General features: G+C 46.8%; 1 protein-coding gene across 3 annotated transcripts in view; it reads right to left on the reverse strand.

Moving 5' to 3' along the window:
• Positions 1 to 11216: 11216 nt before the first annotated feature.
• Positions 11217 to 26772, reverse strand: part of ELOC (elongin C) — a 47418-nt gene continuing 31862 nt past the window's right edge. For all 3 annotated transcript variants that reach the window (XM_086965890.1, XM_086965891.1, XM_086965892.1), the window contains exons 3-4: positions 15593 to 15736; positions 11217 to 11427 (exon numbers count right to left, since the gene is read on the reverse strand). In XM_086965890.1, the coding sequence (XP_086822016.1) occupies positions 11237 to 11427; positions 15593 to 15736 (335 nt within the window). In that variant the 3' untranslated portion in view covers positions 11217 to 11236. The remainder of the gene's footprint in view (positions 11428 to 15592; positions 15737 to 26772) is intronic.

A 26772-nucleotide genomic window follows, 5' to 3' on the forward strand; every position in this document is an offset into this window, starting at 1 on the left:
CTGGATGTAGGTGTGCCTATTAGCATCACAATATATGAGGGATACAGTGCATGTATGGTAAGTGCAAGAGCTAGGTGTGTGGGTGGTTAAGTGGTACAGTGCATGGAGGGTACAGTGCTATGCAATGTGTGTAAGATGCATACATACACTGGGTATATGTGTGCCTGCAAATGGTCCTTTGCATGGAGGACCGTGGGGCCCTTTTTAGGACACCCAGGCCTATATGTTCAAAACATGAGAAGGTACAGTACTCCTCCACCCTTGCCTCCCAACCCCAGACAGATTTGTGTATTGCTGCATTTCTTTCAGCTGGGTGGGACGCACACTGGGGAGAAGAGAGAAGAGAGCCAGGCTACCCCTGTACATTTCATAGGGTGCTCCTTAATTCGGTGAGAGGTCACAAGGAAGGGACCTGGGCATATCTCAGGAAGGAGATGGGGAAGATAAGAGACATATAAGAAGTAGCCCTGTGCTAACCTGATGCACCTATCACTGTGGCTGACATCCATGTGTGAACAATAGTCAATCCCATGGCCTGCGCTGTAGAACGATCAGCATTGGAGTCGCTCCTGCTGTGACAGACTTCTTTTCAAGAGGAAGAGAGAGGAGTGGGTACTTCAAAAGAAGCAGAACTCCAACATAAAACTTCAAAGACTCAGACCCTAAATCACATTTAGTGTCCAGAAATAGACTATAAGGAGTGGAGGTTGAGACCCCAAAAACTGTCATCTGTTAAGCAACTAGACAGGCTGTGCGAGGAGGGGAAGATCCACAAGATGGCTACCTGTGACCAGGACTGGGGGCCAAGGCCTGTTAATCTACTGGGTGAGGGGACTTCACCCAGGGAAATCAAGAACACCTACCCCGGAGCACCAGACTGCTGCACTGATCAAGTCGTTGCCGGAGTGCTTAACCGAGCTGGCAAATCGTATATGCTAGGAGAGTGGAGCCGTGAATTGAGCTGTGCGGAGCACCAAGCCGATGTAGCTGGAGCACAATGTGTAGTGCTGAGTCAGCTGCCTCTAGGCCAGGATAGGGCTGCCATGAATTGAGCTGCATCGCACCTGATGGGGGCAGAACCCATTTGAAGTGCTGAGTCAGTGACCCCCATATGCCAAGAGGTGCTGCTGTGAAAAAAGACTGCCTTGCAGTAAAGACTTAGCCTTGTGCAATTGCAGACGGCAACCCTATATGCCAGGAGGGGCCACACATGAAGAACTTTACCATGCCAATAGGGCATGTGCATTCTGAGATATGGTGACCTCCGTATGCCATAGGGAGGTCCCACATCAATGTATTCAAGCCCCACCGGGCAAACAGACATACCATTGGAAGATCTTTTACCACCCTTAATTTGACAGGTAAGTTGAAAGATCCCTCTCTCTTTTGCTTCAAATGCTGATGGTTATGTAATGTAATGTATAGGCATTTATATAGCGCACTACTTACCCGGAGGGTCCCAAGGCGCTTCGACCGCTGCAAAACCCTTCCTGGCTTCCCTGAGAGATGGTCCCTTAATGGGTATCTCCAGGGTGAGACCAGGCATCCCCGGCGGTCTGGTGGGGCCGTTAGTGAAGATGAGGCAAGCTAATGCCCAGAGTTGCCGAGTGTGATCGCTGATCAAAGTGGGCACCGAGGCGAGAGAATTATCGAGTCCGCTGACCCTGGTCCAGAAACCTGCCGCGCCGGGAATCGAACCCTGGTCCCGGGCCGTCCTCTGCTCTCGGGTCTGCCGCCTCTAACCAGTGAGCCACACTACTTCATATGACTCTGATAGTGCACTAGAGTCTGCTGCCCAGACCCCAGTGCCTGTGCTCTCTCCCAAAACTGTTCTATTCAACTTGCCAATCCAAATTTGGCTAAGACTTTACCCCCTTATAAGTCTCTAGTATCTGGTGCAAGGGGTACCCACTGCATAGGTGGTAAATGGGTCCCAGGGCTACAGCAGTTTAATGCTGCCCGAGTGACCAAAGTAAACTACTGACCTCAGGCCTGCTATTGCACACTGCAGAAGCATTGAACGTGCTCCAACTCCCTTATGTGCCCTTATCATGTGTGGCACAGTCAATACACTATTATAATATAGTTTAGGCACCCCCAAGGAAGGCCTCATGAGCCCTTCTATTATGTTAAAGGTGAGGGCAAATAAATGCAAGCCTAAATGTCCCTACAGGGCCTTTCCCCATTGGAAACTACTATAAGTGTTAACAGTCTATAGGATAACATGGGCTGCCACCCAGGCATTCGAGGTTGGCAGCTCCATTACGGTACTGCCAATATGTCATGTTTTGTATTAAACAACATCCCTTCTCACCCCGGGCACAAATCTAGTTTCCTAGGTCAGGTGATCTGCACCCAGATGGCTACCATAGAGGTAGCCCAACTGGTTGCCCCAGCTTTTCTGTGCTCTGGCCAGCAAGCGGAGCCTCCAGCGTTTGCTTCCAAGACCAGTTTTAACCTCCTGCCTAGCAGTGTGATCACTCCCATAAGTCAGGAACAAAGACTTAGGCTAAAGGTGTTGTGAACTCCTTCCTGCCCAAGTAGGCTAGAGAAGTGGCACGTCGAAGCAGAGAGCTTCAAAGGCTGCATCGCTTCTGACATGCATTAGAGCGGACTCCCAATGGAGTAAACCGCTCTCCTCCTGCCCCAGTCACATTTGCAAGCGGGAAATTACTTATTCAAGGAGGTGTACACTTCCAGAAGGCTAGCCATAGCTCCAGGGTGGGTAGCCTGGTCTGTATACAAAATTGAGATCTCTGCAATCTTTAGGAATGGCAAAATAGAGGGTTCTGGGTAGAAAAGGTGGCCCACACCCCCAGATGCGGTCACTTAAGGGGCAGACAAGCAGTTTGGACTAGATGTCCATTGGCTGCTAGTGTCTGCACCCCTAACTCCAGGATATAAGGGACCCCCCCCCCGACACCAGAACCTCAATTCTGAACGACCTGCAACAAAGAGGACAGAAGAGTCCTGTGTCAGCGACAAGACTTCAGCAAAGCAAAAGAGATACACACTACATCTGTGGCAAAGTTGTTGGAATAGCCTGATTGATTCTCGTCCTAGGCTATCCATCTGTTCCCCCAGGCACAGGGTCCCCTGTTGAAGCCTGAAGCATCCGGACTCCCCTGGACTACTGGCACTATTCCCCTGCAGACTGCAAGTAAAACAATGCTTTTGGATCCGAAGAATAGTCTGCCACAGGGCCACTAGAGGTATTGCTGAAATCCTGATGGTCTAGTGCATTGTGGGAACTGTAGTCCTGCATTCCACAAAGTTACAGGCAGCTTAATCATTCCCATGGACCACCGTACTTCAAAGTAACTTTCAGCTTTACTTATCGCTGCTAAGGCTTGTTGGTCACCAGTCCAGCAAATGACCCCTTTACTCAACGCATCAAGCGGGAGCTCCATCTGACCATCGACTGATATCATCAAGCACTCCGGTGTTTTTGTTTTCCACCAAATCACCGCTTCAGTGGTAAAAACGGTTCTCCTGCGGCTCCTGTTCAGCACCAGAGACAGCCAGGGCAACTCTGCACCCAGGCTCAATGGGCCAGGTAAAATTGAACTGAGCGTCGTGGCTTGGTCCTGGGAGACCCACATCACCTTTACCCTGCAAGGGTACCACGCAACTCGACCTGCAAGTGACCGATTGTCACTAGTGGTTTTTCCCAATGTCCGCAACAGTAACGTTTCACTATATTATGTTGTACTGATTTTATATTGTTTCAAAAACCTTTACCTCCGGTTATATGTATGCTAATCAATTCATTTTAGGGTCTAAATTAATATAAAAATAGACTTTTTATAAATTGGTGTCAGATTTCTTCTGAGTCGTGTCAATTAATTATAGTCCATGTTGTTAATCTTAAATGCTTAACTCATATTCTTGTAGTAAAGCCTAACTGCTCTGTGCCACACTACCAGAACTAACCTAAGGATTTATTAGGGTGAACCCAAGGACCATCTTTGAGGTATTGTGATAGAATTACATGGTGAGGACTAGCCCCCACACCACATTATACTCCACTTTCCTACATGGAGTTACAGCTAGGCCTGGGCGGAGTTCCACTACAAAGAACTTCACGAAGTGCCTAAAAAAACATTGCAGCGTACGAGAGGTTCAGCAAGCAGCGTAGTGCGTTATGATTCGCGCCGTTCGTGCAGACTTAGCACCAGGTGTTTGTTCAGCATGAACTGCACCACATGCAGCACAAGAGGGTGCTGCTTCTCTGCGCCACTCAGTAGATGTTCTACTTGAGCAGCAGCTTCCTCATCGTAAACAGAAAGGTTACTTACCGTAAGCGGTAGCGACCATCTGTGACTACCCATGTTGAGAAATCTCGCCGGGAGGTGGTCTGGAGTAAGATTTTTCTCGCTCGCCAACTTAATGCTGGCAAGCAAGAGCAAGAAAAAAAAAAACTCTGCTCCACAGAGTTGGAAAAACTCCACAAACGCAGCAAGCAGAATTTCACACACAGGCCTAGTAACAGTGGTGGAGATCCTAAACCTGTATTTCGCAGTACCACTTGGCTACAAGTGATTTTGCATGAGAAATCCACTTAATTGACTTTAACACCAAAAATAATTTTTGCAGAATCTTTTGGATTTTTTAAAATTAAATGGTTAGGACTCTGTAGAACAATCTCCTGTACCCCACCTTTTCAATAGTACATTTAAAAGGCTTAGGTGAGTTAGGAAAAGGCTTTAAAGGTTTTACAAACTTCCAAGTAAAAAGGTAGGCACAATGGAGGCTGGTAAGGTTCTCAGCTTGTCAATCACACCAGCCCTGAGGATCAGCAGTGATCTGAGGCTTTTGTGCAAAGCAAGTGGTGTTAGCTGCAGAGTCATAAAAGGAGAAACCTGAAAAAGTACCCAGATCCTATGAAAAAGAATCACAGGAACAAAGGCCCTGGCAGGTACACCTACCACCTCTCAAGCAGGCTAGTGAAGGGGCACATCAAGGCGATGAGCTTCAAAGGCTGCACCGCCTCTGGTATGAATCAGGGCTGACAGACAGTGGAGGAAACAGCTCTCCCCCTGCCCAAGGCACATTAGCATCCTGGCAGGTGGGTAATTAGGTATTTAAGGAGATACACAACCCCAGAAGGATAGCCACACCTCCAAAGTAAGCACCCTGGTCTGCACACTAAAACTAGATTACTGCCCTCTTTAGGAGTGGCAAAATAGAGGAATCCGGGTAGATGTGGTCACCTCAGGGGCCAACTAGCTGTCCATTGGCTACAAGCTCCTACACCCCTAAATCTAGAATACAAGGGACCAAACTGACACAAGAACCTCAGTTCTGAACAACCTGCATCAAAGAGGACAGAAGAGACCTGTGTCAGCGACAACATGACTTGCACAAAGCATAAGAGGGATACCCTGCATCTTTGGCAACGTTTTTGGAACTACCTGATTAGTGTCGCCCTAAGCTATCTCTCGATTTCCCCAGGCAGAGGGACCCCTGTGGAAGCTGAATCACCCTCAGACTCCCATGGACTGGTGGCCCTAGTCGTTTGCGAACTGCAGGTAAAACGCTGCTCTAGACATGAAGAATCGTTAGGCATAGGGCCTGCCGAGGGATCACTCAAATGGAGATGGTCTTGTGCATTGTGGAAACTGTAGTCCTGCCTTCCACAAAGTTACAGGCAGCTACCACATTCCCCTGGACCACTGGACGTTGAAGTTACTTCCTGCTTTACTTAATGCTGCCAAGGCTGTTGGTCGCCAGTTCAGCAACCGACCCCTTCACTCGACACTGCATCAAGAGGGAACTCCATCAAACATTTGACCGAAATCTGCAACCACTTAGTTGTCATAGTTTTCCATCTTTAGCCCCTGCAGAAATATTTCATCAGTTAAAGCAGCACTCCCACAGCTCCCGTTCAGCACCAGGGACAGCCGGGACAACTCTGCACTCAGGCTCCAAGGGTCAGGTAAAATGTAACTGACTGTTGTGGCTTGGTCCTGGAACCTGCATCACCTTTACCCTGTAAGAGTACCACACTTTACCATAATGATTACATTTCACTGCAATACTAAGGACTGATTTTATAATGCTTCAAAAATCTGTAACTCTGGTTATATGTATGCTATTCCATTAGTTTTGGTGATTAAATTAAGATAAAATAAACCATTTCTATAAATTGGTGTCAGATTTCTCTCAAGTTATGTCAATTACTTATCGTCCACGTTGGTACTCTGGAATTCTGAACACAATTTCTATAAAGAGAAAAGCTTCCAACTGGGACATCCCAAGCGACAACGGTGATCATTGCCGCATGAAGGGCGGTGAGTAGACAAATGAGAATGTTGGGGAAGGGGACTAGGCAGACTCCCTTGCACGAGGGATCTATGCTGTCATAGGTGGCTTCACTAGAGGGATTTGCTAGTTGGGACTGTCCCAATGCATGGAGATATATGTAGGAAGAAACATGTCAGGGCCTTATTTGAACTTTAGGATGAATTTGTGCTCATCCACACAATGCCTTCGACTTAGATATGCCATCACCCATTACCCGAGTGATGTAGAAATGTCAGTTTAATCCCATGAAGGCCAAGCTGAAAATGTCCAGGCTCTCTACACTGGGAAGGTCACACATATTTATAGAAACCTGGTGATAAATATCCACGATACATTTGCATGCCTCAGGGCTACATGGCAGTGGTGTAACCTGCGGTGAAGTCTGAGGAAGCCCCATGCAAAGTACAGTTGTTCTCATGGCAGGAGCCCGCCGCCTGTGCACACTGCCAGGGGTGGCCAAGCTGGAGCTCAGAACCACCCACACCGCGGGGGCTGCGGGGCTAATGTTACACCACTTCTACATGGGAAGGAGAGACAGGGCAGCTGGAAGATGATGACTGGACGTTCCTCCTGCTGGCCCCTCATGAGTCTGCACTTTGAAACAGACGCTGCCTCATCAAATTCAAATATTTACATACATTTTATTTAACTTCCGAGAGGCTACAGAAGATTTTTCAGGGCTCAGGCGTTGAGTGCCCACGCTGTGGCACATGCCAGGGAACTTTTATTATATAGTTTGGCTTTATCCACTCTTAAAGCCCTTTTGGGAAGGGATATTTGGGACACTGAAAGTACTGGGTAGGTCAATGATGGTGCCCGAAATAGCCCTGGTGAACACCTTAATGAAAATAGTTTCAGGAGGGCTGAGAAAGTTTTGGTAAGACCGAGCTCCACATTGGGCAAGAGGCACATAGTACCCAGTTTGACACAATGGAGATATGGAATGGATCAATACTGAATTTTGGAAATGACAATTTATGAGGTCAGGAGATACTCTTACAAACACAAAAAAAACAAGCATACGTCAACATGTAATAGGAGAAGAGGATCGTTTGTGGATTTTAATGTACTGTGATGTAGTGTTGTTTACCATTTGTGCACTAATAGTTCAGATATCCTAACTTTTTGAGTAATCAACACATTTTTAGAAGCCGAATTGTTTTCTCCAAAACTACAAAAATGGATTCATACCTAAACAAGCAAAATGCACTTACTTTAGTACAGTTCTACTTTCAGGCCAAGATTGATGCAACTCCCTTCAGTAAGATCTTCTGTAGAGGAAGCCAACAAATACTATGGAAGTTAAAACATCAAAGGTCACTGCTCCATCCCACTCCCCTGACTGAGCTGCACAAAACTTGGCATGTGAACCCAAACTGAATTACTTTTTTTTTTGGGAATGTGTCGTGCAGATTAGCAGAATTCTGCATACATTAATAAGAAAACGAAAGACTGCTTTTCAATGCACACCCTGACCTAACCATAAACATATCATGTTTGGTTGGCTTCATTACACAAAATGAAGTAGTGTAAGACTATTTCACAAGTAACAGCGGACAAAAAATTATTTTAATGTCTCCCGTGAAATATGTATTTCATCATCAAAATTACGCTCACTAAAACCACACTGCAGACATTTATAATGGCTACTAGGATTATGCATCAAATTATGCTGTTCGGTTATTTAAAAAAATGCTGCAAAAATATGAATTATGCACCACATTCTCAGGTAGAAATGCTACTTATACTTGAAACATTTTTGTGAAATTTGATAATTTTGTGGCAAATCTGATAGAGAGAAACAGTGTGTGTGGGTGTGTGTACAGAAACAAACAAAATGACCATATTAACACATATTTCACTGAAAAAGATTAAAGTAACTTTATATTTAGGTGCTGAAATAAGGTAAAAACTAATGCTTAAAAACCTTTAGAATTCACCAGTTATAGTTTACTGAGCAAACTGTAACTTGAACCCCTGCCATGCACTACTTAGTACCTCAAATATTGCACCAGTCATGACCTGTTCAATGACATCATTGAAGACATCACCGATGACATCTCAAATTATATCGCTGATGATATCAGTTGTATACATAAAGAGTTACAGAGCGTACATGTGTGGGTTGATCGCATTGAACTAGAGTTAGCCCTGGAGACAAGTGTAGTTATGGGTTTTAAAAGTTATATGGTTCACTGCTTACAAATCCCTAAAGAGTGAGGCGGAAAAAGTGGTAGCCAAACCACTAACTTCAGCATCTTGGAGTCTGAGACAGCCTTAATGCAGCAAAAAGGACCGACCTAAGCGGGAGCTTCTCTTGGGGCTAACTGACAACACCAGGAGGATAGAGTACCAGGATGATAGAGAACCACAACATTCTTGCCCAAGTCAGTTTTCCAAGAATGAATGCCATGGACACCTGCCTCATCTTCCTCAATGTACGTTGCTGAAAATTGGATTTCCACTACTGTATAACATTGCTGAATTGACATCATCAGGTACTTGGTTCTTTTTTTGATTAACTTACTGAAACATTCTTCGTGCCAGGAAAAGAAATGCTCAACATTTGAGGAGGAAGAAAAGCACGCAGCTAGACTTTTGCTCAACAAAATTGCCCTAGCCCTGAACAAACCTGTACTGACGCTAGTGGACCAAATGATAAAATTCAAGATAATGTGCATCATATTCGCTGTTTAGAGGGAAATGGGGATGAATACCTACAGCCATCGTCCGCTCCTTACCTTCTATTAAATCTTAAGTCGCTAACTGAGAATCAGTAAGGAAAGCTTGATCTTCCATTCCAGGCTTATCTTCAAGATGTACAGATTGAACAACCATCAAAACATTAGGGTAACACACTTCAACAACCTTAAGAGTTCTGAAAAACACATTTTTCCAAAGTCTTCAACTCACACCAGGTAACCACTGGGACAACCCCTCCTAAAATGGGTTAATGCCACAAAATCAGCATACTCAGGACACAGAGCACCGGGATGGGACACCAGCACATGTCCTACTCTTCATCTCTAAACAGAAGTCTTTTACCAGGGATATTTTGTGAGCCTAGGTGCATCAAAGAGGCCACAGGACACTAAATTTGCCACTTAATAAAAACCTAAATAAACAAGCATTTGCAATGCAATAGGTCTCGCATTAGGAAAGTTTGAGCTATTGGTATTGTAAATGACATTTTTTATTTATGTGTTGGTTTTGAAAATAGCGAAATTAGTAGTCATTTACAATGCCAATAGTTTTAACTTTTGCAAATGTGACACCTATAGCATTTGTAATGTAATATGTGTTGTATTTACGTGACTTAGATGTATTGATATTACAAATAACAATGGCTTCATTTTTTTAAATAATTAATACTTAAATAAAAGTTCCTGTAATTTATAATGGCAATAGCTTAAACTTTTGTGAATAACTTTTCTGAGGATTATGTTCAGTGTAATTTATTGTGATGAAAATCCAAGAACAGAGTTGAAATATTAACATTTTTTGTGACATTTGTAGTAAAGCTTGAAACATTGAGAAGATATTTGAACCAGTTGTTGTTGAATGGTTGCGGTGGCGACGAGGGATGTTGCGGTGGCGACGAGGGATGTTGCGGTGGCGACGAGGGATGTTGCGGTGGCGACGAGGGATGTTGCGGTGGCGACGAGGGATGTTGCGGTGGCGACGAGAGATGTTGCGGTGGCGACGAGAGATGTTGCGGTGGCGACGAGAGATGTTGCGGTGGCGACGAGAGATGTTGCGGTGGCGACGAGAGATGTTGCGGTGGCGACGAGAGATGTTGCGGTGGCGACGAGAGATGTTGCGGTGGCGACGAGATGCTGTGGTGGCGACGAGTGATGTGGTGGCGACATGAGAAATGTAGTTCCTGGGTCCCGAAACAGGATGCAGGCCGCATTGCTGTGTTGTGCTGCTGCCGGGCTGTCCACGGAATCAGAGACCCTGCTTTGGGAGCACCACTTCGACAGCCAAGATCAAGAACCACCATAGCGGGCGTGCAGAGGCAAAGCCCCATTGCCCACAGGTATGTCCACCGACTGGCCGGGAATTGTACGGGGGCCAATGGAATGTGTAACATTGTGAAGCAAAAAATAGAAATGCGTGCGGCCGCCACGCAGACCAAGCGTGGTGTACCGCTGCAAAACAAAAGACATTTTTAATTAAAAAATTATTTGGCGAGCTGCGTCTTCCTGAGCGTGTTCACAAAGTAACTACTGCCTCGAACCTAATCAACGCGGCGCGCCGCCAAATACCAGCTAGAGGAGAGAGAGATTGCGAGAGAGAGATTGCGAGAGAGAGATTGCGAGAGGGCTGAGTTGCTCTGGAACTGGGACAGGAGATGTGCACGACGCGGGCCGGTACGTGCGCGCACACATGCTGAAATCGCCGACGGCCCTGCGTGTGCCCATCCCCTGTCCCACTTTCCCAGCAAGTGGATAACAATAGGTCTTTTCGCTGGGGAGCATCGACCTAAAAATGTTACCGTTGCCTTTGCTACAAATTCCTTACAGGACCTCGCAAATAAGGATCAAGTGGTCTATTTCACACAATTCAACCGATAAAGAAAGAAGAAGGACCCAGTGAGGTTACCAAGCTTTAATATCATACTTTAAAGTCTCCGTTTCAAGCAGGTGTTTGTGTCAAACCGGTCATTACGCAAAAAGTGACTAATAGATACAGCAAATCATACCTATCTAAATGTTCTCAGTTTATTAATATCAACCATTTAAATATTTGTCTTTTTAAAGACGCAAAACAAATGACTATTGCAAATAGACAAAGAAATACCCTGTTCTGTGATGTATATTACACTTGGCAAATACATATGCACCACATGCCACAAGGTAAGACATAAAAGTGTTAACCAGAGCACAAGCATTATATACAGAAAAAAATTGTTTTAAAAATCTTTATTTTAACAGTCTAGAAAGTTTGCGGCCATCAGCAGCTCCAGTGCAATTTCAGGTGCAATTGGGAATTCTGGTATTTCTGTGGAACTGTTAGTGTAGCGCACTTTATAGGTAAAATACATACACACTTTAGATAGCACATGGGAAGGAATCTCTCTAAAATTTACTTCATTGGTTTCATTTTCAGCAAATTGCCCTGAAAAACAAAACAAGATGACGTTAAGATGTCTGTTTAAATCCAACAACTGCAACATTCTGAAACGTTTTTCTTATGCAGACAAACACTAAACGAAAAATTTGCCCATGTTTTTGATTATACAGGACCTAAAATGTTCTAGGCAATGTATGATTAGAAAGTTGCATTGCTTTACAAATGTAACCCACAAAAAGAGTTACAAAACTCTATTATGCTTCAATTACACTCCTGTGAATAACGTTCTATGAAGCACTCATAGTAAACTTGTGCTCCAAGTAAAGTGCTCTGTGGCATCATGAAGCTATGTGCATGCCATCAAATGTATATAGATATATACACACCCACAAACCCATACAGACAAACATTATATATATATATATATATATATATATATATATATATATATATATATATATATATACACACACATACACACATCCATCCATGCGCATCCATTCACTGGAAAAGAAAAAAAAACAAAAGGTTACAGGGACGTGATTGTTAGGAAATAGAATTTTTTTAAACCTTAGACATTCACTGAAAATAACCCTAAAGGTTACAGGGATGTTATAATTCAGATTTTACCCGCATAAATCATAGAAATTCAGCAGTTATAGTTCTCAAGTAACTATAACTCACACCAACTCACACCCTCGCAATGCGCAGTTATCTCATTTCTGCAGTGATATTATTAAAGATGTCACAGAATAGGTCATGACTAATTTAATATGTGGGGCAATTGACCATGCATGGCGAAGGAGAGTTACAGTTACTTGAGACAACTATAACTTCTAAATGTCTACGGTTTTGTGCTTGCAAAAACCTAACCCAATCATAACGTCCCTGTAATCTTTGGGTTTTTAGTGACTTTCTAGGATTTAAAAAAAAAAAAATTATATTTCCTAACTAGAATGTCACTATTTTCAGTAAATGCTTACGCTTTTTAATTCTATTGTCCCTATAACCTTTTGCTTTTTTAGTGTATTTCACAGTTTTTTAAATAATATAAATTGCATTATGATTTGAAGTTCAATTTACTAATAAATATATTTTCACAGTGCTATAAATAAATTGTATTCATTTATTCATTCTTTTATTTGTATTGGGGAAAAAACAGCAGCATCATTTTTTTCTCAAAATTCATAATTCATATTAATATTTCATACAAATTATTCCTAATCATACATTCATTCTTATATATTTTAAAACTAAAATATTACAAATAAGGTACGGTAACTTATGTAGTCTTTCAATAAATGCAAGGCACCAAGTCTATCTTTTTAAAATAAATTTTATGGATACGAGGATCTGTTGTGAATCCTCAGACAAAGAGGTCTGCCGGATATACTGAAAACATTCGATACTAAAACACACATTTAATATCAACATATGCTATTGCAATTTCTTAAGTGTATGACTGCCTGTTTGTGGGTGTGCGAGTGGCTATATGGGTGTGTAAGTAGGTGTGTGTGGGCCAGTGAATGGGCAGGAGTGTGAGTAATTGTGTGTAAGCAGGTGTGTGAGTAGGACTGTTAGTGGGTGTTAGTCTTTTTTTTTTTATTGGGGTCTGGATCCGCAGATCCACCAGAATCCGGGCGGATCCTTGCATGCTTAAAAAATACAACAACATTTGGACACTTTCTTGCCCACGAGGGGTCCCTCCCATAACCCTTCATAGGGTCAGGGTACCTCTACCCTGACCCCTTCTATCACTTTTACATTTTATTTTTCTCCCCTGAAACCTTGTCCCGATACATACAATGGCGGGCGCAACTTTCATCCCAGGTTGCATCCAGCCAATCAGGGCATTGTTGTTGGTGTGTGATCTGCCGAGGATCTGTGTCTCTAGATATACATGAATACTTTAGTAACTCCAAAACTACTGAACAGATTTACATCAAATTACAACAAGCATTGGGCAATGCAATGGGTCTTGCATTTGTCTGACTTAGACCTGTTGGGGTTGTAAATGACAATGTTATCTGTATTTTGGTTTGGAGTGCAGTGGATGTATGAACAGCAACACAGCTGCAGCACTGCCTAGAGGATTTAGAAAAGGGGAGGTACTGATGGGACCAGAGAAGAATCTAGCAGCACTGTCTAGAGGACTTAGAATGAGGCATTATCAAAAGGACCAGAGAAGCAGCTAGCAACACTGCTTAGAGGACTAAGAATGAGGAATTACCACTGGGAACAGAGACACAGCTGCAGCACTCCCTAGATAACTTAGAATGAGGAATTACAGAGGGGCCCGAGTAGCAGCCAGCAGCACGGTCTAGAGGAATTAGAATGAGGAATTACTGACTGGAGCAAAAAAGGAGCTAGCAGCACTGCCTGGAGGACTAAGAATGAGGAATAATCAGTGGGACCAGAATTACCAGTGGGACCACAGGAGCAGCTGCAGCATTGCCTAGAAGACTTAGAATGAGGAATTACCGCTGGGAAGAGAGAAGCAGCTGTAGCATTGTCTAGAGGACTAAGAATGAGGAATTACCACTTGGACCAGGGAAGCTGTTATCAGCACTGGCTAGAGGACTAAACAAAAGGAATTACATTGGGAACAGAGATGCAGCTGCAGCACTGCCCAGAGAACTAAAAACAGGGAATTACAGTACCAAGAATAAGGAATTACCACTGGGACCAGGGAAACGGCTAGCAGGACTGGCTAGAGGTCTAAGAATGAGGAATTACCACTGGCAACAGAAATGCAGTTGTAGCACTGGCTAGAGGGCTAAGAATAAGTAATAACACTGGGAACAGACCCAGCTGCCATATTTGTGACCAACAAGATTTACAGCCCTGTTTACAGAAACGGAGCTACAAGCAAGTGCAGCACAATGAATGCTAAATACTAAAGATTGGGTGAAAGGGAACTTGCGAGTAAAGTCAAATTTCTTACATTCTAACTTTGTGACTGCTCAACTCGATCTTCAGTGACCCAGACTCTGTAGATCATAAGTGAAAGCTAAGGTGCGAAGGGGAGAACACATGAAGAAACAGTGGATGGGAGGGGAAAGCAGTAATGCTGGTCTGCTGCTCACGTTTGCAAAATTTCCAGAACAAGAAGCAGGCAATCGGAAAAAATAGTGTACGAAATTAACTGAAATGGAGAGAAGCAAAATGGGCCTTGTAACAGGGCCAGTCGTTATGAGATGAAACGACAGACCAAAAAGGAGGGACAAATGAGCATGATTTACCATTCAAAAGTAAGGGCTTTAGAAAGGCACTGGGAACACATAACAAGCGATGGGCCGGCTTGAAGTCCATGTACTGAATATATATACCACGTCTCGCACAGCAACGAATGCGATCTGCTAGGCACAACCTAAAAATCAGTCTTTCTGGACCAAGATCTAGCTTTCTGGCAAATGTGGAGTAATTCCATTCAGCGGTTTGGGCTGTAGTCATGTCTAAAATCCATTTGGGAAACCGTATGGGAAAAACACGTTTTGGGACCCCCCCCCCACCCCACTGAGCTCGTCATCTAACGCGGCTTTTAGAAAAAAGCCGCGTAGCGCGAAAATAACCGCCGCAGCGATGCGGTTAACCATTCAGAGTGAGCTGCAACGCAACATACCTCATTATTCATGAAGTAGGTTGCAAACTGAGACTCACTTCAACTGGATGCCATTACATAGATGGCAGCCTGCTATGGTCAGTGTAACATCATACCCCAGACTACATTTAAATAAAGTTTTTTTTAAGGCTTCCTTTGAAGAAATGAGACTGCATTAAAAAATGTTTTTAAATAAAAAATGGTTTAAGACATGCTAGTGGTTAAAGAGAACACTGCCCACTCAACAAACTTGCTTTTTTACATTCACAAAAGGGTAGGGGTTCCAAGGTACCCTCTGTACACCTCGGAGGCAAAACGGTGCAGTGTAGTGCCAGTAGCACTGTCCAGTTGTTCTAGTATGCATATACTTATAATTGAAAAACACAATATTTTATTATGGCAGCACACTTGCTTAGTCGAAGTGAAAACCAACCAGCTTAGAGACCATGATCCAGAACAACAGGTGCCTCCCTGGGCCTCGTGTCCATTTCCACAAAAAGCAACTTATTTGAAATGGCAATGATTGTGTCACAAAATGTACAAATCACTTGGGTATGTTGTGGAAGCAATGAATTTCCTTGACCAAAATTATAGAAGACTTGAGCTTACCTGGGCCACTCAACATAGCTTTTATTGTTCCTGATGTCAGTGCATGCTCTCTTTTCACAATAAACTCATGTCCATCAGATGAAATCAATTTGACATACATAGCATCAGGACCTTCACACCCACCGTAGGTCTTCTCTTCTCCATCTAAAAGCAAAGCACTCATTTAAAATAAGGGGACTGCAATGTTAAAACATAAAACCAAATTAATCAGTAGAAAATAGTATAAAATAAAAAAAGTATGCCTTTACAAATTCAGGACCTGGAATACACCCGTTTGTGTTTTCAAAACTATATTCTGCTTGATTTTTTATTTTGCTTAAATATTTCACAAAAATCTTGTCAATAAGTTACAATCATTACAATGTGAACCACACCTCAGAAACTTTGGGTAAATGCAATGACGTGGTATTTTGCAAACCTGAAAACCTGCCCAACCGTCAGTAACTTATACCATCCAGTTTGTGGGCAGAAAGGGCAGACACAATCTATTCTCAATTCATAAACTGAGAAATGAAGACAACAATCTAAAAACACGACAATGTTGCATATTGATTGTGAATGCAGGTACTTTTCCATGGCAGACATATAAAGGGAGAACTGAAATGCAACAATACTGGTAGCTGTGATGTAGGAATGAAATGTGGGAGGTCCACTATGCGTTTACCGCATTAGAAAATGGAAAACAATTCAGCAGCAGTTTATATAAAAACAGAACAAAGAAAAATGAAAAAAGGGACAGACAAGGAACCTAAACAGGGCAAAGCAATGATCTGGAAGCACAAGCAAGGAGTGAATCTAGAGAGTTGGGCGTATGATAAGGCAAGGGAAACAAAGAACAAATTTACAACAGAAAATGTCCGAAGAAACCTGAATGGTGCAGTGGTGGAAGAGAAATCTAAAACGCAGTACCCATGCAGGACTTGGGAATTGCGGAGCGGCACCGAACATACCATTCAAACAAGGCAAAAACGATTAAAGGGGGGATGGGGGAGGGGGAGTTAGTGCAGCAAGATCACTGGTGCAGAGGTTGGTTGCGTGATCTTCAATGCTGAAATCACCTAGCACTATCTCAAATCCGCCACAAAACTGGACGGCAAAGTCTTGAAATTTGATAAATCTGCTTGTCAAATACGAAAATAAAATCTAAAACTAAAATACTTTCGACTAATGCGCTTTCTAACCTATAAGGTCTGATCTTGTTATTACCAGCAAATAGACATTATCTACCACTGTTTGATATGGGAACAGGAGGTGGGTTGGCAATGAGACCTCACAGTTTATAATCACTCATAAGAGATCACACAAATATTATACAATGTGACTGTTGAGTGTATAACTGAAGGTAAATAATATTTCATTGACTTAGGCTCTGGTCACAAGGTGTGCTAAAAACGGACAGATCACTATTATTAGCTGACTTTTGCTGGAAATTCAGGGTACTGGGTGGTCAGCTATGAGATGTGGAAAGAATGTTCTAAATTAACGGTGCCTTGCTATGTTAGTGAAGTAAGGAATATAAACAAGCATTAGCATAGCCAATAGGTCTCGCCTTTCGGACCCTATGAGTTTTTAGCCATGCAGCACATTATTCTGGGTGCTTAGCATTTACAGGTTTTACTACGTGTAGCGGTACGTGGCAATGTGGGCGGTGTTAGGGAGACTGCAAGCAAAACAAACGTATGCCTGTAGGCTACCTTTCAAGCATTGTAGTTTTTGAACTGCTCACATATGTTAATGGCGACAGGAAACTGCTTCACCAGATTTAAAGTCTGCAGCAGTAGCTTTGAAACCACGCCTGCTGTTGCTAACATATACGTTATGCGGTGTTATGCTTCTTTTATTGCCGGAGCAACAATATCAGAAAATAAAATGCTAAAAATGCAGTAATTATGCCAATGTGTTAAAACTAACGATTCACTATATAAACATTTTTTAATAAAAAAATCGGAACACTTGATGGGTTTATTTTCATACCCTACCAGAGCATGGCAGAACGTCTCAAAACCAGGACACAAATAATATGACAATCATTTATTTCAGATGCACCGAAGCGGTGTAGCACAACAGTCACGTCCCCTGTGTGTAATGGGTTTACTGCGAGGAGGGTAGGCTGTGCTATTCATTGCAGCATGAACAAAAGCCAACATTTCAACTTGCTGCAACTGGAAGCTAAGAAATATCAACATATTGACAGGAATACCTTTCCTAGGTGATCTAAATATTAAACAAGCATTTACAATGCAATGGTCTCCGCATTATTAAAGGTAGAGCTATTAGCATTGCTCATGACTTTTTTTTTTTTAAATCATAAATAAATGGCATTGCCATTTATATTGCCAATAGCTTAATCGTTAAATAAATAGCATTGTCATTTACAATGCCAATAGCTTAATCGCTCGCAAATGCATGACCTATTGCATTTACACCCACACAGAGCCACACATACAGAGCCACCCACACAGAGCCACCCACACAGAGCCATTCACATAGAGCCACCTACACAGAACCACCCTCACACAGAGCCACAGAGCCACCCTCACACAGAGCCACCCACACATAGAGCCATCTACAAAACAAGCATTTACAATGCAATGGTTTCGCCTTTTGAAAAGTTTGAGCTATTGGCATTGTAAATGACAACATTTGTATTTATATGTTGGTTTTGAAAACAGATACATAAATGGAATTGTCATTTACAATGCCAATAGTTTAATCTCTGGCAAATGCCACACAAAAACACAAAGACCCACACACAGACCCACCCACACCAACAGAGCCCCCCCCACACACACAGAGCCACACACACACAGACCCACACACACACACACACACACACACACACACAGAGCCACACAGAGCCACACACACATACACACCCAGAGCCACACACACCCACTCAGAGCCACACACACCCACCCAGAGCCAACACACACTCAGGAGAGCAAGCACAGCGAGGGGGCAGGGAGGGAAGCAAGCACAGCGAGGGGGCAGGGAGGGAAGCAAGCACAGCGAGGGGGCAGGGAGGGAAGCAAGCACAGCGAGGGGGCAGGGAAGCAAGTACAGCGAGGGGGCAGGGAGGGAAGCAAGCACAGCGAGGGGGCAGGGAAGCAAGCACAGCGAGGGGGCAGGGAAGCAAGCACAGCGAGGGGGCAGGGCCCATGGGATGAAGCGAATAACGAGAGTACTCTTTACGGATAACCAACTGCCAGCAAAGTGAGGACTATAACAACATGCATTTGCAATGCAATAGGTCTCGCAGTTAAGCGCGTTTGAGCTATTGGCATTGTAAATGGCTATGGATTTTATTTTGGTTTTAAATTTTAAAACAAAAAGAAATTGTCATTTACAATGGAAAGAGCTTTAACTTGCGTAAATGCGAGACCTATTGCATTGCAAATGCTTGTTCAAGAGACAGCTTGGCGCGCACTGTCTACAGTGTAACAAACCCCCTGAACCTCATTGGATCAAGTCGTTGTCAGTTCTACGCATGTGCTAAACTGCTATCCCAACAACGGCTCTGATTTATAAGGCTAGTTTCAACTAAACAACCATTACAATCTATTATATTGGGTACAGTGTCCATGGAGACAGACACAGCAGCGATCCATATAAACACAAATTGAGGGTGAGACTGCTAGAAGTTTGTTGGTCGCTAGTTTGGAAAAGGAGGAGCGCTGGGGGGCTTGGTACCATCTGGGCCTGTGTTGCTCTTTTAGCCCGGGGCCAGGTGCTCATCTGCAGCCCCCCCACGCCAATGTGGATAAAGACATTGATCGTACACTCTAACAGTGCTATCAATATACACACTCATGCGAGTCCCTCCCTGATGCCCTTCCCCTCCCTGATGCCCTTCCCCGCCCTATTCCCCCAGGGGGTCGGGAGATTACAATCAGTAACTCCTGCGGTCCTGTTGGCCGTGCTTGATAAGCAGAGCAGGGGTTAATTAGGTTTATATGCATTCATATTTATACGCTACTTATTTCGGATTTAAAAACAACCATAGTAAAATATAAAGAAAATGTAAATAAAAGCACAACAGAATTCGAACCCGTTTGACAAGACACGCAAGGAAACACATATTAATAGTAACTTGTTCTTCAATTGCGATAGCTCCTGCTATGTTTAAAGATACAGAAATCATTATGGCGGACCACGATTGTTGTTTAAAAAGGTTTTGCTTTTTTAAATAAAAACAGCACAACATTCAAATGTTCTTCAGAAAATCGAGTTAATCTAATTCAACATAGTATTTGAGGAAACATTGTGAATTGATCAATCTCTGTTGAAATCGGACTGCTACCTGCAACCACAGGCTCAAACTGCAACTCCGCATTTCATCCTTCCGACATCTATCCATTGAGGTTTGGGAAACAGTAACTTATTAGCTCAGAGGGACCTCGGCTGCTATGTCAGTCAGGTGGTGGAGGTGGAGCCCACTGCATCGATAGCATTGTTAAACGAGTCCTGCTACAGTTGATGACGGACATTTTAAGCAGTCAGTGTGTATCTGGCATAGCTTTTCAAACCATTATATTGGTTTGTGAATTCCGGAGATTTGAAACAGTAAGCTGCTATTTTTTTTTTTAATATGTTGTAGTGAGATGCGATCCAGAATTTAAGAACCATTCCCCACATAAAGGATAGATCTCCCCTTTGCAGATGGTGCACGCTGGACGTGTAGCCTGACGTTATATTATGTCAGATAACCAACTCTGAGCCATTACAATCTATTATATTGGGTACAGTGTCCATGGAGACAGACACAGCAGCGATCCATATAAACACAAATTGAGGGTGAGACTGCTAGAACTTTGTTGGTCGCTAGTTTGGAAAAGGAGGAGCGCTGGGGGAGGGGGGCTTGGTACCATCTGGGCCTGTGTTGCTCTTTTAGCCCGGGGCCAGGTGCTCATCTGCAGCCCCCCCACGCCAATGTGGATAAAGACATTGATCGTACACTCTAACAGTGCGATCAATATACACACTCATGCGAGTCCCTCCCTGATGCCGTTCCCCGCCCTATTCCCCCAGGGGGTCAGGAGATTACAATCAGTAACTCCTGCGGTCCTGTTGGCCGTGCTTGATAAGCAGAGCAGGGGTTAATTAGGTTTATATGCATTTATATGCTACTTATTTCGGATTTAAAAACAACCATAGTAAAATATAAAGAAAATGTAAATAAAAGCACAACAGAAGTCGAACCCGTTTGACAAGACACGCAAGGAAACACATTATTAGTAACTTGTTCTTCAATTGCGATAGCTCCTGCTATGGTTAAAGATACAGAAATCATTATGGCGGACCACGATTGTTGTTTAAAAAAGTTTTGCTTTTTAAAATAAAAACAGCACAACATTCAAATGTTCTTCAGAAAATAGAGTTAATCAAATTCAACATAGTATTTGAGAAAACATTGTGAATTGATCAATCTCTGATGAAATCGGACTGCTACCTGTAACCACAGGCTCAAACTGCAACTCCGCATTTCATCCTTCCGACATCTATCCATTGAGGTTTGGGAAACAGTAACCTATTAGCTCAGAGGGACCTGGGCTGCTATGTCAGTCAGGTGGTGGAGGTGGAGCCCACCGCATCGATAGCATTGTTAAACGAGTCCTGCTACAGTTGATGACGGACATTTTAAGCAGTCAGTGTGTATCTGGCATAGCTTTTCAAACCATTATATTGGTTTGTGAATTCCGGAGATTTGAAACTGGAAGCTGCTATTTTGTTTTTTAATATGTTGTAGTGAGATGCGATCCAGAATTTAAGAACCATTCCCCACATAAAGGATAGATCTCCCCTTTGCAGATGGTGCACGCTGGACGTGTAGCCTGACGTTATATTATGTCAGATAACCAACTCTGAGCGAGGGCCAGGAACCAGTGGCTCAAGTCACAGAGCGGTAGGACGGAGGCAGCAGCAAACCCGCTCGCGCCCCTTGCTGCTCCTCTGGTCGCTTCAACTCAGTGCTTTAAATGAAACAAGAATGTGCCCCGGGCTCACGGAGAGCGGGAGGGGGGACGGCGGGAGGGGGGACACGGAGGAAGGCAGGACCACACGGAGAGCGGGAGGGGGGAGAGCGGGAGGGGGGCCGGCGGGAGGAGGGACACGGAGGAAGGCAGGACAGCAGTAAGCACGGCCCGGCCGGACCAGATTCGGGGGCGTTCCCGGCTTTTGGCTGACGTAGCATGACATAGCCAAAAGCCAAAAATTCTCGGGAACGCCCCCGAATCTGGTCCGGCAATGACGGACGCCTCTCTGTTCCAATGGCTAGCCTCCATTTATGGAGCTAGCCAATGGAACAGAGGGCGTATTCCAGAGCAACATACTGTAACTCATTAGATTTCTCCTGCGCAAAAGCTGCTTGCGCAGCTTTTTTGCAGTCGAAACCTAAAAAGCTATCCACAGAGCCACACACACAGCCCCCAACAGAGCACCCCCCCACACACAGAGCCCCCCCCCACACACACAGTCCCCCCACACACACACCGTCCCCCCCCACACACACACACACCGTCCCCCCCACACACACACACAGACAGAGCCCCCCCACACACACACACACAGAGCCCCCCCCACACACACACACAGAGCCCCCCCCACACACACACACACACACAGCCCCCCCCACACACACAAAGAGAGCCCCATCACACACCCACACAGAGAGCCCCCTCACACACCCAGAGCCCCCCCCACACCCAGAGCCCCCCCCCACCCACACAGAGCCCCACACACACACACACACACACAGAGCCCCCCACACACAGAGCCCCCCACACACAGAGCCCCCCACACACAGAGCCCCCCACACACAGAGCCCCCCACACACAGAGCCCCATACACACACAGAGCCCCATACACACACACAGAGCCCCCCCCACACACACAGAGCCCCCCCACACACACACAGAGCCCCCCACACACACACAGAGCCCCCCCACACACACACAGCCCCACACACACAGCCACCCCCCACACGCACACAGCCCCCCCCCCCACACACACACACAGAGCCCCCCCCACACACACAGAGCCCCCCCCCACACACACAGAGCCCCCCCCCACACACACAGAGCCCCCCCCCACACACACAGAGCCCCCCCCCACACACACAGAGCCCCCCCACACACACAGAGCCCCCCCACACACACACAGAGCCCCCCCACACACACACAGAGCCCCCCCAAGCACACACAGAGCCCCCCCCACACACACAGAGCCCCCCCCACACACACAGAGCCCCCCCCACACACACACAGCCCCCCCCCCACACAGAGCCCCCCACACACACACACAGAGCCCCCCCCACACACACACACAGAGCCCCCCCCACACACACAGAGCCCCCCCCACACACACAGAGCCCCCCCCACACACACACAGCCCCCCCCCACACAGAGCCCCCCACACACACACACAGAGCCCCCCCCCCACACACACACAGAGCCCCACACACACACACACACAGAGCCCCACACACACACACACACAGAGCCCCACACACACACACAGAGCCCCACACACACACAGAGCCCCCCCACACACACACAGAGCCCCCCCCCACAGAGCCACCCCCAGAGCCCCACACACACAGAGCCCCACACACACAGAGCCCCACACACACAGAGCCCCACACACACAGAGCCCCACACACACAGAGCCCCACACACAGAGCCCCCCCCACACACAGAGCCCCCCCACACACACAGAGCCCCCCACACACACAGAGCCCCCCACACACACAGAGCCCCCCCCACACACAGAGCCCCCCCCACACACACAGCCCCCCACACAGAGAGCCCCCACACACAGAGAGCCCCCCCCCACACACAGAGAGCCCCCCCCCCACAGCCACACACACACACAGAGCCCCACACACACAGAGCCCCACACACACAGAGCCCCACACACACAGAGCCCCACACACACAGAGCCCCACACACACAGAGCCCCACACACAGAGCCCCCCCCACACACAGAGCCCCCCACACACACAGAGCCCCCCACACACACAGAGCCCCCCACACACACACAGAGCCCCCCACACACACAGAGCCCCCCACACACACAGAGCCCCCCACACACACAGAGCCCCCCCCACACACACAGCCCCCACACACAGAGAGCCCCCCCACACACACAGAGAGCCCCCCCCCCACACACAGAGAGCCCCCCCACACACACAGAGAGCCCCCCACACACACAGAGAGCCCCACACACACACACACCCAGAGCCCCACACACACACACACACCCAGAGCCCCACACACACACACACCCAGAGCCACACACACACACACACACACCCAGAGCCCCACACACACACACACACACACACCCAGAGCCCCACACACACACACCCAGAGCCCCACACACACACACACACACACACCCAGAGCCCCACACACGCACAGCCAGCGGGCAGGGGACCAAGCACAGCCAGCGGGCAGGGGACCAAGCACAGCCAGCGGGCAGGGGACCAAGCACAGCCAGCGGGCAGGGGACCAAGCACAGCCAGCGGGCAGGGGACCAAGCACAGCCAGCGGGCAGGGGACCAAGCACAGCCAGCGGGCAGGGGACCAAGCACAGCCAGCGGGCAGGGGACCAAGCACAGCCAGGGGGCAGGGGACCAAGCACAGCCAGGGGGCAGGGGACCAAGCACAGCCAGGGGGCAGGGGACCAAGCACAGCCAGGGGGCAGGGGACCAAGCACAGCCAGGGGGCAGGGGACCAAGCACAGCCAGGGGGCAGGGGACCAAGCACAGCCAGGGGGCAGGGGACCAAGCACAGCCAGGGGGCAGGGGACCAAGCACAGCCAGGGGGCAGGGGACCAAGCACAGCCAGGGGGCAGGGGACCAAGCACAGCCAGGGGGCAGGGGACCAAGCACAGCCAGGGGGCAGGGGACCAAGCACAGCCAGGGGGCGGGGGACCAAGCACAGCCAGGGGGCGGGGGACCAAGCACAGCCAGGGGGCGGGGGACCAAGCACAGCCAGGGGGCGGGGGACCAAGCACAGCCAGGGGGCGGGGGACCAAGCACAGCCAGGGGGCGGGGGACCAAGCACAGCCAGGGGGCGGGGGACCAAGCACAGCCAGGGGGCGGGGGACCAAGCACAGCCAGGGGGCGGGGGACCAAGCACAGCCAGGGGGCAGGGGACCAAGCACGGGCAGGGGACCAAGCACAGCCAGGTGGCAGGGGACCAAGCACTACCACCTAAAAGTAGTATAAGGCTTTTCACAGCAGCCAGGGGGTCACATCTCCAGCAGTCTTAAACGTGCTGCTGTTAATTTACATATATTGGACTAGATTTTTTTGATCATGTTCTATTACACACTCAGAGTTATTTCTATGTAAAACGCTCAGTCACCCATTGAGTTTTAGCAGCGACCCACAAAAAAACTCTGTGGAAGGCCAACCTCAGAGAGCAGACCCTGAGTTTTTTTTTAGCACTCCATGGGTCTGCTCTTGTACAAGGCGCCTCTTCATAGAAATGTGACGCGGCCTGGCTCACTTTGCTGCTAAGGCTATTAATAATCGGAGCACAGAAGATGCCGGTTTGTTCTGACAGCCTGAAGGCCCCAGGAGAGCAATCACAGCAGAGGCTCCTGCCTCACGTCTGTGCCCGTCTTGTTTGAACTATTTCACCACCGAAACACACAAGCGTTCCTCAAAAGGCCAACTTCACACAGGAACGAAGTAAAACTGAGATTTCCCGCCTGGGCTGTTTGTATGGGACTTTGGTTTCCTTTCTTTTTGTTTTTGAATAAATGGAATGAACAGGCTGTGGGGCCCAGCAGACTGAGACGTGCACTCACACACACTCACACGCACTCACACTCGACGATGGTCGCACACGCCTGTTCGCACACTAGCACACACTGCCAAACCCAAAGCACCGTTATTTACACACATACACGCTCAGACACACCTGCGCGGACACATGCAAGCTCGCATGCACTCACACACCAGCAGAGAGCCACAGTGCCACACGCACTCAAGCACGCGCTCAAACTCCACCGGAGGCACCGACTGTCTCACACACCCGCGGGCTCACATTTATACAACCCCGCACACACCGACGATCACACACCCACGCCGCAGAAACCTTTGAGATGTCTGCCCTAAAACAGGCAGATGGCTGACAGCACGCCCACCTTGTGTTCAAAGCAAGAAGCGGGTGTCCAGCCCTGAGCATCCGACCTTGAGCAACCACCAAGGGGCATCATCAAGAAGGAATAACATGGACATAGCGCTTGCTACCCAGCCTTGAAGCTTCCTAGTGCTGGGTGCAACAGATCCTACACAGGTCTTACCCACCTCAGCTGCACTCATTTTATCGGCTTTACGATGGTGAAAGGCAGAGTCCGAAGCCATAGTAACTGTTTTTTGCACGCTGTAGCGCCTCGGGACAGGTCGGTACATTACAATGGGTCTTGTGTTTTGCCCGCAAGAGTCTCGCCTTGTATAAGTGGCATCAGGTGCCCCATCCCCGCAGGTCATGTCAGCAGCGTTGATGCGCGTGACCCGCGTCAGCCTCCCTACACGGCCAGCAGTCACCAAGAGCTCAGCGTAGCGGCGAGGAGGAGCAGGATTTCGGCTGGATCTTTAAAAAAAATGGCGGCCGCAAACTTCCGAAATTTTCGGATTCGGGGGTGTGTTTTTGGCGTTCTGAGTGACGGATGACGTCGCAGTCGAAAGAACACAAAAAAACATGCCCCCGAATCCCAAAGAAACGGGGCTTTATTGGAGTGACTCCCTTCTCCTCCAATGGCTGGCCTCAGTTTAGCAAGCCAGCCAATGGAGGAGAATGGAGGAAAGAGGCGGGTTCAAGCCCCCATACTCCAAAACATTAAATCTCCTCCCGGAGACTGCGCAAGCGCAGCCTACGGTCCTCGACCTAAAAAAATATAAGAACTATGGTACAGTAAAAAAACGATTGACCAAAATCTCAAAACTGGGTAAAGTGTGAGAGGCCGGATCAGAACTCTGATCACACGTAGAAACAATCGCTTAAACATGTACCCATGTAGAAGAGGATTAAGAAAGTTATGGGTCTGCGCAAATCTTGATTGGTACAGACAGAAGCAATACAGAGCGCCGAGCACCGAGCCGCACGGAGAGGAGGCGGAGGAGAGAGGTGTGAGGAGAGAGGAGCCCACTCAAGGGGGTTTGAGTGGAG

The sequence above is a fragment of the Lissotriton vulgaris genome, chromosome 4_1 (genome assembly GCF_964263255.1).
Source record: "Lissotriton vulgaris chromosome 4_1, aLisVul1.2, whole genome shotgun sequence".
Taxonomy (NCBI): domain Eukaryota; kingdom Metazoa; phylum Chordata; class Amphibia; order Caudata; family Salamandridae; genus Lissotriton; species Lissotriton vulgaris.